The 13223-nt window shown below is 38.8% G+C and overlaps 1 protein-coding gene across 1 annotated transcript in view; it reads left to right on the forward strand.

Moving 5' to 3' along the window:
- The window catches only part of LOC126278873 (dynein axonemal heavy chain 2), a 914655-nt gene that overhangs the window by 353887 nt on the left and 547545 nt on the right, over positions 1-13223 (forward strand). Inside the window, 6 exon segments of the mRNA XM_049979148.1 lie at positions 637-874; positions 5603-5706; positions 7892-8019; positions 8126-8215; positions 8335-8464; positions 8550-8712. Coding sequence (XP_049835105.1) covers positions 637-874; positions 5603-5706; positions 7892-8019; positions 8126-8215; positions 8335-8464; positions 8550-8712 — 853 coding nt within the window.

The following is a 13223-nucleotide window of genomic DNA, read 5'->3' on the forward strand; positions in this document are numbered from 1 at the left end:
TCAGAGGATTGCGAAGTAGGTGAATATGATGGTTATTCCAGTAACTTATTGTTCATTATTCTCTGTTTTCATATGTGAGGTGTACCTGGGCAAGCCCATTGCACTGATTTATTTCTCATTTGCCATCCAGATCTCAGTTCTTGTATGTCCTTCACAATGGTAATCTTTACGGGCAATACATCTACATTTCAGTTAATTGAACCATTATATAATTATTTAAAATGGGAGAACAGACTCCTAACAAACTTTTTATCAACTGTTGATAGTGTTCCCAGTATTTCAGTGTCCATTTGAGCAAAGTTCAAACAAAATGAGTAATTTAATCACCAATGTATACTAAAAATATTTCACTTATCAACCTGAGAGTTAATTTCCGTTCCGCACAATATCTACTAATGTAACAGTGACCAAATACAAATACGAACTAAAAATGTTCTGAAAACTTGAGAACATCAATAGTTTGTCTCATGTAATGATACATGGATAAATATATAGATGCTGTATTGTGGATAAGAGCTGTTATCTATCTTGGTTTGATCATAATATACTGGAAATGGTTTTTGTTACTAGACTGTCTAACAGAATCAACAACAATGTAAAGTTTTGTAAATTGTAATTGATATTTTTTCTGTTTAGGTGTTTGGGACAAATTAACTGATTTGAACAGCAGACTGGAGGCCATCCAGCGAGCACTGGAAAAATATTTAGAGACAAAGCGACATATTTTCCCACGATTTTACTTTATTTCTAATGATGATTTGTTAGAAATATTAGCACAAGCAAGACGGCCAGAAGCCATTCAACCACATTTAAAAAAATGTTTTGACAATATCAATAAAATTAAAATACAGAAGGTAAGAACTTAGAAACAAAAGTCTGTCTGTTTTCTACTACTAAATTTAAGAAGAAAATTGAGATAATTGAGAGATCAACAGTAACCATGTACTGTATAGAAGAGGTGTTGAGCATTACATTGACACATTAAGAAGACTTAACTTGTAGTGAGGTTTTTGGGCGGTTAACATAAAAACACAAATCTAAATCTACGTACATATTCCACAAGCCACCATATGTTGCATGGGGGAGAGTATGTAGTACCGATATGAGTCATTTTCCTTCTTGTTCCATTCGCAAATAGAGAAAGGGAGAAATGACAACCTATATGCCCTAATTTCTCTTTATTATATGTTTGTGGTTGTTACGTGAAATGTATGTTGGTGGCAGTAGAATTGTGCTGTAGTAAGCATCAAATGTTGGTTCTCTATTTTCTCAGTAGGATACCTCAAAAAGAAGATCTCCTCCCCTCCAGGCATTCCCATTTTAGTTCCTGAAGCATCTCAGTAATAACTTGCGTGTTGATTGAAACTGCCGGTAACAAATCTAGCAGCCCGCCTCCAAATCACTTTGATGTTTTCCTTTAATCTGACCAGGTGTGGGTACCAAATGAGGAGCTCTCAAGAATGGGTCACACTGTTTTCTGTCTGCAGTCTTCTTTGCAGGTGAACCACACTTCTGTAAAACTCTTCCAATAAACAGAAGTTGACCACTTGCCTTCTCCACTATACCCTTGCATGTACATTCCATTTCATATCACTTTACATTGTTACACCTCAGTATTTTATTGACCTGACTGTGTCCAATATCACATTACAAATGCTGTATTCAAACATAATGGAACCATTTTCCTACTAATTTGCATTAACTTAAATTTTTCTGCATTCAGAGCTAGTTGGCATTCATCACATGAGTTATATATTTTGTCTAAGTTATCTTTTATCCTCCTGCAATCACTCAACAATGACTCCTTCCCATACACAATAGCATCATCAGCAAATGACTGATGATTGCTGCTCACTCGGTTCATCAGATAGAATGATAGTGCTACTATCATACTTCCCTGGCGTGCTGGTTGAGGACAATGTACAGTGTCTTATTGCTTAAGAAGTCTTTGAGCCACTCACATATGTGGGAACCTATTCTGTATGCTCATACTTTTGTTAACATCCAGCAGTGGGGCACCGTGTGTAATGCTTTTCAGAAATCTAGGAATTTGGAATTTACCTATTGTCCTTCATCCCACAAATATACACCAGCTACATTGTTTTGGCAGTTTGACTAGACTGGACTAAGGGGTTATGTATGGGTAGCATGGAGAAGAGCAGGAAGGAAGTAGGATAGAGGAATGGTCTGGTGTGGTGAGTGCAGGGGTAGTGGAGAGCTAGTGGAGGGTGGATCAGCAAGGGAACAGGATATGAATGGGCAAACTCACCCTGGAGCAGGCAAAAGGAAAACTCGTGTGGTACACATGACGTAGGAGGCATGGTGACAGCAGAATAGACCAGAGGAGTAAGGAAACCATGGAGACAATGGATTCAGTGTAGATAAGTCCAGTAATATTAATGTGAACTAATGATGAGGAGGAGGAAGGGGGAAGACGTACAGGAATAGAGAAAAAGGTGGATTTGGAGCAGGGTCTATGAGAGGTGGATGCAAGGGTGATTGTGGGCTCAAAGATTGTGTTGTAGGAACAGAAACATCCACACAATTAAGGGAAATTGGTACTGGGAGTAGGGTATATGGGGCACAGTTTGTGAAGCAGCATTTTCTGCTTCTGGATGGTCAACTGTTAGCGATACCTTGTCCATTATTCTAATGTCAGGTCTTCATAGTTAGACATTACCATGCCATTATAATTTATATGTTGAACTTCTGTACCACATTCACACATAATATTATTTCTCCAGCTATCCCACTAATAAAGTGCAAAGGACAGCCCTAGTTATTATTCAACACCACATTGGACAGGAACAGTTTAATCACATCCTGTGTCTTGGTTTTCTGTAACCTTGCTCAATACTAATTTCACAGTTGTTCCTGCAACACAGTACTGGATCCGGCAATCCCCGTGCCCTCAATCCTGGTAGCCTATCTCCTACACCCACCTCCATCCTTATCTGCACTCTTTTCTTGCCACCAACAGCTCCCCACCAATTAACTTCAGTTTTTACACCTACTGATCGACATTTGCCCTATTCTCTCTGCTCTCTGTGATCTCTTTCTTCCTCTGTTCTAACCTGCTCTTGCTGTCTCCCTCAACTTATCCTTCCACTTCATCCGGTACCACAACCAGCTTCCATACCTGCAGTGTGATCAGTTCACTGGTGTAACATACACTGATAAGCCAAAACATTATGACCACCTACTTAGTAGCATGTTGTTGTACTTATGGAACACAATACGGCAGTGATTCTGTGTGGGATGCTGTCAACAAGACCTTTGTAGGTTTCTGGATGTATGTGGCACCAGATGTCTAGGCACATTTCCTGTAAGTTACAGGCCGGTGATTTGTGGGCGCACAACTGGCGTACAATAGAGTCCCAGATGTGTTCCATTGAGTTCAGATCAGGCAGATCTGATGGCCAAAACATCAACATGTGTTCATTATCAAACTTTTCAAACCACAGGAGCACAATTCAGGCTTTGTGACATGAATAGTTATCCTGCTGGAAGATATCATTACCACCACGAGGGAAGATGTCAAGCATGAAGGAATACAGGTGGTCTACAATAATGTACACGTAGGTTACATGTGTCAGGGCACCTTTGATTACTATCACATGCCCTGTTGTTGAATGTCTCTTGAATAGTGATGTGGAAATGGAAATGGATTAATAAGTTCTTGAATAATCAGGAAAAATTGATTGGAAAGAATAGTTAAAAAAATTGATGAATCTGGGCACAATCTTGGGTGAACTTTAACTGATACCAATATGAACAGAGCTTTACTATCATTACATTCTAGGTCAATAAACACAATTTGCATAACGTACTGCTGCTTTCATTAGTGTGCTATACCAAATAATCATCACAACCCTTGAAATTGTCGATCTGTCACACAGAACACAATATTTTTAGTATAATTAAATCAATTCAGTAGGTGCCTATCAAATCTGTGTCATTGTATTCATATTAATTCCATTGTGTTTAGTCTTGGTTGTGACAATGTCAATGTAGGAATGTTCCTCCAGATACCACGTAGATTATTCTTGTCTGCACTGAACCTCTTGATGCACGGTCTTGGTGGTGAATGAAATGATGGACAGATAGGAGTTGACCTTATAACAGTGTGAATAGATATTGCTTTTCTAATAACTTTTTATAATACTTTTAATGAACAGTTATAATTCACATTTTTAACAATGCTGGTTTGACAGATCCAAGCACATGTCCATATGCTACCACTTCCCCAAACACAAGGGTGAAGATACATGAATTAATAAATTGAAGAGCCTATTTCTTACTTTGTTTCATACAGATATTTAATGATGTGTCAAATCATTGTCCTTGCCACCAAACAACTCGTCAATTTACCTTTTATTTGCACCTTTGGCTTAGAGCCCATTCAGTTTACACATTTCTTTTATATAAAAAAAGAAAAGAAAGAAAAATAATATGATTCAATACACTCTGTAGCATAACACTGACTCAATCAATCTCTGTCCAACTCAATCAGTCTCTGTGAATGGCATGGTGCACGTTTTGAGCAGCTGTTCACCAGGATGACAGCATATCTGTACACAACCATCGACCTTGTATAACAAGAAATGTGATTCATCCAGTCACTGACATGTTTCCATTGAGCCATGATACAGTCTTGACCCTGTGGCCATTTCAGTTGTAATTGATAAAGTTTTTGGTTTCATGTGGGAACATGTAAGGGTCATTTGCTGCAGAGCTCTATTTTCAATAGTTTGCTAAACAGTGTACTGTGAAACCTTGGGGCCTATACAAGCCTTGTACACTGTCACCATATATGGTGATTAGCACGCTTCACAGAGCAGGCAAGCTGTCAGTGTCCGCCTTCAGCAGTGAGGTGTGGATGTCCACCACCTGTCACTTACTTGTGGTTTAACTGTGCTTCAGCCACTTTTCACAGATGCTCACAACAGCAGCCTGTGAACAGCTGACCAACTTCACCATTTCTGAAATTCTCATTCCCAGGTGCCACGCCATAACAATTTGCCCTCTGTCAAAGCCACTTATGTCAGTGAATTTCCCAATTTGTGACCCATATCATTGACAGAATTATTCCCCATTCTTCTCTGTCATCTTAAATACGTCCCTTGCCACATCACATGCCCAAACACCACCAGGTCAATCTCATGGTGGGCAGAGATCATAATATTTTGGCTAAGTAGTGCACGTACCACTTTCCTTGTTGACCCTCCCTCCCTCCCCCCTCCGACCCTCCACTAGTGCTCCATCCCTTGTTTCCATCCCTCCCTTCCCCTGCCTTCCTTCTGGCAACTACAGTTTAATACAGACTCTGGAACACAGTGCAGCACAGCATTTTTCATGTTAACAAGTCATTGCCACATTTGAAAGGAATGAAAGAAAAAAAAGCCTATGACCACCTGGGGATCAAACTACAAACCTTTGTATTTGCAGTCTGACATTCACCTACTCAACCAGAAAACCACATGAGAATTTATGTATTTTATAATGAAGCATGCAGAAACTGATGAATGCATTCCTTTACGTACACTGTATCTTTTCTTTTTTTCTTATATGTTGCATTGCCTTTTCAGTTGAGTGTGGCAAGTAAATATGAAGCTCTTGGAATGTTTTCTGCTGATGGTGAATATGTTGAGTTTACCCAAATTTTGGTGCTGGATGGACCAGTTGAACTCTGGCTGTGTGAACTTGGTAAGATGTAACAAATGTAACAATGAGATATTAAAGACTTTTTTACTTTTTAAAATTATATCTTATTTTTTATCATGTAATGATGAAGCTATGTTTATAAAAAGGATAGAAATATAAGAGGAAGAGACTTCCTAAAAGTACAACTATATTGTATTTTAAGAATGAAATCCAAGCAGTAGATAATGTTCAGTTTTTAGATTTGCTTACCACACATTGCATTGGAAAACTTATACACTAAACTTACTTTAGGACCTTAGGTTTACTATATTTAAATTATGCATATTGCAGCTATATGTCATTCAAAACTCCTTCATAGTCAAAGAAAATGGTGGCCATGACGTTCCCTAGTGGTGGTGCAACTTTGCATTTCCTCCGCAGAGACGAGGAGGTGCGTGTATTCGTTAGACACTCTTGTAATTGCAAGTGTGGAATGATGGACGCATGTCTCATTGCCTATAATGATGTTGATTAGGAAACTATTTTCACCCACAGAGTAATGGTCAGGGATATCCAGAGATGCCGGGACATTGCATCTTTGTGCACAGGTGACAGTGACTGCGGAATCCAGGGTGAGCACAATTTCTTATACTTCAAGTGACCTCAAATGATGTAATCAGCACAGCCTATTGATTTGTGCAAATGTTGAACAATGTCTGCTATAGTCACCCCACAATATCTGCAAATAGATTTCTTGATTACCTGCACATTTTCATTTGTGGGTGATGTTGACGGTCTTCCTTCATGATCTGCATCACCCATGTGTGTGTGTGTGTGTGTGTGTGTGTGTGTGTGTGTGTGGAGCCTTGGTCAAATTGCTGGCACCATTTCACTATAGCAGTATACTGCATTGCATTTGGTCCATATACCTCCAGCATTTTGTTGAGAATCTGTGTGTAATTTAGATGTTTTACCCACAGTAATCATACTGTCCCACATACTTCAGTTTAATCGTATTGTCCCACATACTTCAGTTTTGGAGTAAGCTCCTAGTTGCTGTGCTATTTCACTCACACAATGTGATTCATCTGTTATCCATTCCACATCATAACTGTGTGTGCAGGAAAACCAGAATGTGTACTCTCTTCTGAAAATGTGCTCTAGAGTGGGATGAAAAGTGTTACTTTCTGAAGTCCCTACATAGTTGTCATCAGTATTACCATTATCATTAGCACTATTATCATCCTGTTCTTGCTCCATTTCAGAGTTCGAGCCCTTAGGCATTTAGATTCCATAACATTTTACTTTCTGCCTTACTTATTTTTAGACTTGGATGATTCCTCTTGGTGGCCATTACTTTAGAACTTTACACTGTTCGATTACTGCTTTAATATTTGAAAATAATAATTTTTTTTAATAAAACTGTTTCTTGTTTTATACTTTTTATGTTTTAAATGAAAAGATGCTCTACTGCACTGAGGTTTCACACCACAAAAAGACAACATGGACATAGAAACCTTTGTATGTTGCCGTTTTGAGGGTCTGGGCAATTTCTGTTGTGAGAACAAATGGGTTTCTGCAGTGATGAAGACACTGGACTCACATTTTGCAGGAAAGCAGTTAAATTACATTCCTACATCCCAGTGTATGTTTTCCAAGGTTTCCTTAAAGCAAATACTGGGTGGTTCCTTTGTAAAGGATACAGCTACTTTCCATCCCTAAATTCTCTGATCAAAGCTTTCAGATTATTTTCTAAAGAACATTTCATCAACAACATCTTAAACCCCATCTACCTTGCTTTTTTCCTTCATTTTGAGAGGGTTACATTCTTAGAGTATGATGTAAAAAATTGAAGATTTGTGCAAATCTGAGTTAAGATTTTTGTGAAATATAATATTAATCCTCACCTTAGACTAGTGCATATTGGCTGTAAAGCTGTTCAGAAGAAGTTAGTGTTTTTTACAATAAAGCTTTCAATGTCCCACAGCATTACTGGTTGAAAATATTGAAAATATTACTTAATATTTCTACTCTTCCTCCTCTGCTTCATCCACTTTTCCTGCTTTATTTGTTAAGAAATTTTCAGAGTGGAACTTTTTACTCTACAGTTGCTTGTGTGCTGTGACATTTTATGTCTTGAAATATGTTCTATCTGTAGGCACACTAACATCTGTTACAAAGATTATGCGCCTGTCTTGTACAGATGCTTTGGATGAGTGTTTTGAAACATTTTTATATTTTGTTTCAGAAAGGACTATGCGTTGCACTTTAAGAATTCAGTTGAAAAACTGCAGAGCTTCACTCAGAAAAAATTTGACAAAAAGAGATGTTTGGATAAAAGATTGGCCGGGTCAAATGTGTATTACTTCCAGTCAGGTGAGTTTTTGTCACTGCATTGATTACATTCCATCATAGGTCATGATTAGAAAGCATTTCAGATGAGGAATATTTACAATGGAATGGAAATATTTTGTATAAACAGATCCAGTGGACTACAGACTGTACGCGCACATTAATGTATTGTAAAGTTCTGGAAACAAGAAGCCCATTGAAGAAGCTCAGACGAAAGCAGGTATTCTATATTTGTCAACCATTTCTATAACTTTTATTGTGTGATTTATTTGGCTATTATTGTAGTGGTTATTTTTAATTTGAAATGTGCTGTGGCTAATTATGTGTCTGCACTTTTAGAATCAAGTTTTGGGTAAATTCTCAGATGCTATCAGGGGCAGCCTTACAAAAATACAAAGACTCAAAGTAGTAGCTTTGGTTACTATTGAAATTCATGCAAGAGATGTGATTGACAAGATGTACAGATCCAGTAAGTAGTTAAATGTTTCCAAACAATTGTAAAATTAAGAATTGCTGTGGAACGGATGTTTAATTAAATGTTGTAATCCTTTTAGATTGCATGGATGTAACAGCATTTGAATGGTTGTCCCAGCTACGGTTTTATTGGGACCGTGAAATTGATGATTGTATTATACGTCAAACTAACACATATTTTAACTATGGATATGAGTATCTGGGAAATTCTGGCAGACTTGTGATAACACCACTCACAGACAGGTATCAGATTTTCTTCAAAAAGTACATAGATAGACCTTTTTATATATTTAGTTCTGTATGTACAAATTGTTATGATGTTGCTGCGATCTCTCTCTCTCTCTCTCTCTCTCTCTCTCTCTCTCTCTCTCTCTCTCTCTCTCTCTTTCTTCCCTCCCCCTCTCCCTCTCCCTCTGCGTGTGTGTGTTTTAATAAATTACTATTATTGTTCTTTTTGCATGTTTACCATTTACAGTATTTCACAAGAAAATACTTTTTCATTCTCAAGGACAGAATGAAAACTGTTGCAAACCTTTATTTTCTTTTAGCTCTCTCTTGTTACATCTTCCATATAATTCCTGGTGAAATGATGACACCAGCTGGCTATCTGAGAAGGTAAAAATCTGTTGCATGACAAATTATTTTCCATTTTGATTTATTTCATAAGTGAAAAGTCTCCGTGCATAAGAGGAGAAAGGCCTATGGAGACTGAGTAATTTTGCTCATAATGACAAGTGCTGATTATCAATATTTTATGTGCACAATCAAACAAACCACAGAGAAACCACATAGCAACTACAGTAACCATTCCTGACTGTAATTACTGAGCAGTCCAATGATTGACGAAGGTCTGTGTGAATGATATCCCAGTGACTTTGCTGTGAGGTGTATCTGTGTTCTTTGATTAACTGAACAAACTTTTGGTTGAATTTAAATAAAATTTATTTTTTTGGTACAATATGATGTAAGAAGAGTTTGAGACACCCATGTATCTGAGAATCTATTCCATATGCTCATACCTTCATTAACAGTCTGCAGTGGGATACTGTGTCAGGTGCTTTTAGGAAATCTAGAAATATGGAATCTACCTGCTGCCCTTCACCCATAATTTATAGTAAATCTACATCTACATCTATACTCTGATACATGAGGTGCATGGCAGAGTGTACATCCCATTGTACCAGTTATTATGGTTTCTTCCCATTCCATTAAGTTATGGAGTGTAGGAAGAATGATTGTTTGAATGTCTCTGTGCTTGCAGCAATTATTTTTAACCTTATCCTCTCAATCCCTATCTGAGAAATATATAGGGGATTGTAATATATTCCTCGTCATCATGTAAACCGGGTTCTTCAGGCTTTCTTAATAGACTTTCTCAGGACAGTTTACATATATCTTTAAGTCTTACAGTTCAATTTTTCAGTGTCTCTGTGACACTCTCCCACAGATTAAACGAACCTACTATTGATAAAACTTGTCCACACAATAGCAGTGTTACCTGGTGATGAATGGGTGCTACACAAACTCATACATGGTGCATGTAGTATCAGTGAGTGTGCTGCTCATCTGTTGTATGAGGAAGGTGTGATCCATCTGAGTTTGACTAGTGGCAGATTGTGATGGCCCAAAGCCTCAGCATGAACATTTCTGAATACAACTTGTTGGGTGTTCACGAGGAGTGCTGTGGTGAGTGTTTTCAACACATGGTGAAACCATATCCAGATGTGAGGTTTGCGTGGCCACCCCTCATCAGAGATGTGGGATGTTGTAGGCTGTGGCAGACTGCTGAGACAGGACAGGTGGTGAACTGTGGTGTATCTTACATCAGACTGTATGCTGGATAGAGTACAAGTCTTATGAATACACAGTGCACCGAACACTGAAATGGGCATATGACCATCAGCACTGGACATTGGATCAGAGGCAGAGCATTGCATGATCTGATGTATCTTCATATCTTCTTCATCATGGCGATAGGACAGTGTGAATTCATCATCTTCCAGTGGAAGAGCTCCTTGACACCTGTGCTGTGGGATGAAGATAAGTTGGCGGTGGCTCCATTATGCTCTGGCGAACATTCACATGGGCATCCATGGGTCAAATTATGTATCGTACACTGATCAGCCAGAATATTATGACTACCTACCTATTAGCTGGTATCGTAGGTTGGTTGCAGACCACATACATACCTTTATGACATTAATGTTTCCCAATGGTAGTGGCATTTTTCAGCAAGATAATGCAACATGTCACAAGGCCAGAATGTGATGGAGTAGTTCGAGGAACACAGTGGCGTGTTCTAGTTGATGTGTTGACTCTCCAACTCACAAGATCTCAACCCGATTGAATGGCAAGGATCCCAACACACTTCCCCAGACCACACCCGAAGTTATTTCTACACCTGATGACTCTCCATCCAAGATAAGATGCTGCATCCTCCCTACCGAAAAGTCCTCAATACAGTCACAAATTTCACTTGATACACCATATGATCATACTTTTGACAATAAGAGTAGATGTGGCATTGAATCAAGTGCTTTCCGGATATGAAGAAATAGTACATCTAACTGATTGCTTTAATCCAAAGCTTTCAGAATATCATGCAAGAAAAGTCCGAGTTGGATTTCACGTGATCGATGTTTATGGTATGCATTCTGGTTGGCAGTGAGGAGGTCGTTCTGTTCAAGATACCCATTATGTTTGAGCTCAGAATATGTTCTAAGATTCTACAACAAATTGCTGTCAAGGATACTGGGCAGTAGTTTTGTGGATCACTTATACTACCCTTCTTGTAGAGAGGTGGGACCTGTTATTTTTTCCAAGAACTGGACACAGTTTTCTGTTCGAGTGATCTACGATAGCTTATAGATAAAAGAGGGGCTATCTCAGCCACAAATTCAGTTTAGACTCTTAGCTATTTCTCAACACCACTGACACTAATACTTATTTCATTAATCTTTGCGGTGATAAGAGAATTAAATTGGGGCAATTCTCCTGGGTTTTCCTTTGTCAAGGAACATTGAAAATGAATTTAAGCATTTCAGCTTTTCCTTTGGTACCCACAATTTTAGTTTTTGTCTCTTTCAGTAGGATCTGGACACCAACTTTGGTGCCACTAACAGTCCTTGTATATTACTAGAAAAGATTAATTGACAACATTCTGCTACAGCAGTCATGGAAGGCATCATGCACTGCTCTCTTGGCAGCAAATGCATTTCATTCAGCATCTCTCTATCTATAGCCCTGCGGTTTGTTTCGTTGAGCCATAGTTCTTCTACATGCTCCTGCCCTGTGCTAAAAGTCTTAAGTTCCCCATTGAGATATGACACTACTGACTTTTTATCTGGTGTACCGAACATATATATATTTCTGCTTGTTTTAGTTGTCCTTTGTACTTTGGTAATCCCTGTTGCCACAGCCATATCATAATCACTGATATAAGTTTTGATGTGGACATCCTCAAAGAGGTCAGGTCTATTTGTTGCCATTGGATCCAGTATGTTTCCATCCTGAGTGGGATTCCTAACTATCCACAGTCGGTAGTTTTCAGAGAAGGCCATTTAGTTAAGTTTAGTAGAATGGCTTTATCACACCAACCACTAACAAAACCGTGACTGTCCCAATTAATTGGTGGATGATTAAAGTCTCCACCAATAATTACGGTATGATTAGGGAACTTATGTACAAGTGCACTGAGATTTTCTCTAAAGTCTCCGGTTACATCAGAAGATGAGTCTGGTGGCCAATGGATCCAATTATCATTTTGTGCCCAAACCCGAATCTGAGTCTTGCCAAAACAATCTCACCTACAGCTTCAATTTCCATCTCACTGAATTTGCGTTTCTTGTCTACTGCAACAAATGCACCACCTCCATTTCCCATTTGCCTATCTTACACACTTAACTTTTCCCTAATAATCTCACTATTGTCAATTTCAGGTTTCAACAAGCTTCCTGTACCTAGTATTATATGAACTTCACTGCTTTTCATGAACATTTCAAGCTCTGGCACTTTGTTGCGAATGTTTCAACAGTTTACCATTAGGATTTTAATTCTCCCACCTGTGGGAGGCATTTCTGTTGATCTTTCACTGATACTTTTGTGTTTTTTACAACTATCATTATGTGTATTGGATGGAGAGTCATGCAACCTAAGAAACTGTTGTGTGCATCCCACACACAGGCAGCTACCTGAGTAACAGCCATTGATGTGTAGTGCACACCTGACCCATTTAGGGGACCCTACAGTTCCCAACCCTGTGCCACAAGTCTAGGAAGTACAGCCCAGTTTTTACAGAACCTTCGAACTTTCTAGTTCAGTCCTTTCATTCATCTCAGAACCACAGTCAGTTCTGGGGACAGTGCTGCAAATCATTAGCTTTGTTGAAAATCTATGCACAAGACTGGTCTTCCCAAACTTCTCTGCCAGTCACCAGTGACCGAAGTATGACCTCAGAGCCTAGTTGACAGGCATCATTTGCCACAATGTGTGCCACAATCTGCAGTTGGTTGCAATCTGTTCCTTCAATGACACCTGGAATAGCCTCTTCAACATGTTGAATGAGGCCGCCAGGCATACACACTGAGTGCATCTGGTGTCCTTTCCTGACACTTGCTGACTTTTCCTAAAGGGTACCATCATTCACTGTGTATTTCAACTGCCAATGATTAATATACCCATACTCTTTTGCATTTGCCTCCTCTTGTCACCAGACAAACAGGTGGAGTGAGTCCCACTGGCTCAGTTTCAACTGC

Source organism: Schistocerca gregaria, chromosome 6 (assembly GCF_023897955.1).
Source record: "Schistocerca gregaria isolate iqSchGreg1 chromosome 6, iqSchGreg1.2, whole genome shotgun sequence".
Classification (NCBI taxonomy): Eukaryota; Metazoa; Arthropoda; class Insecta; order Orthoptera; family Acrididae; genus Schistocerca; species Schistocerca gregaria.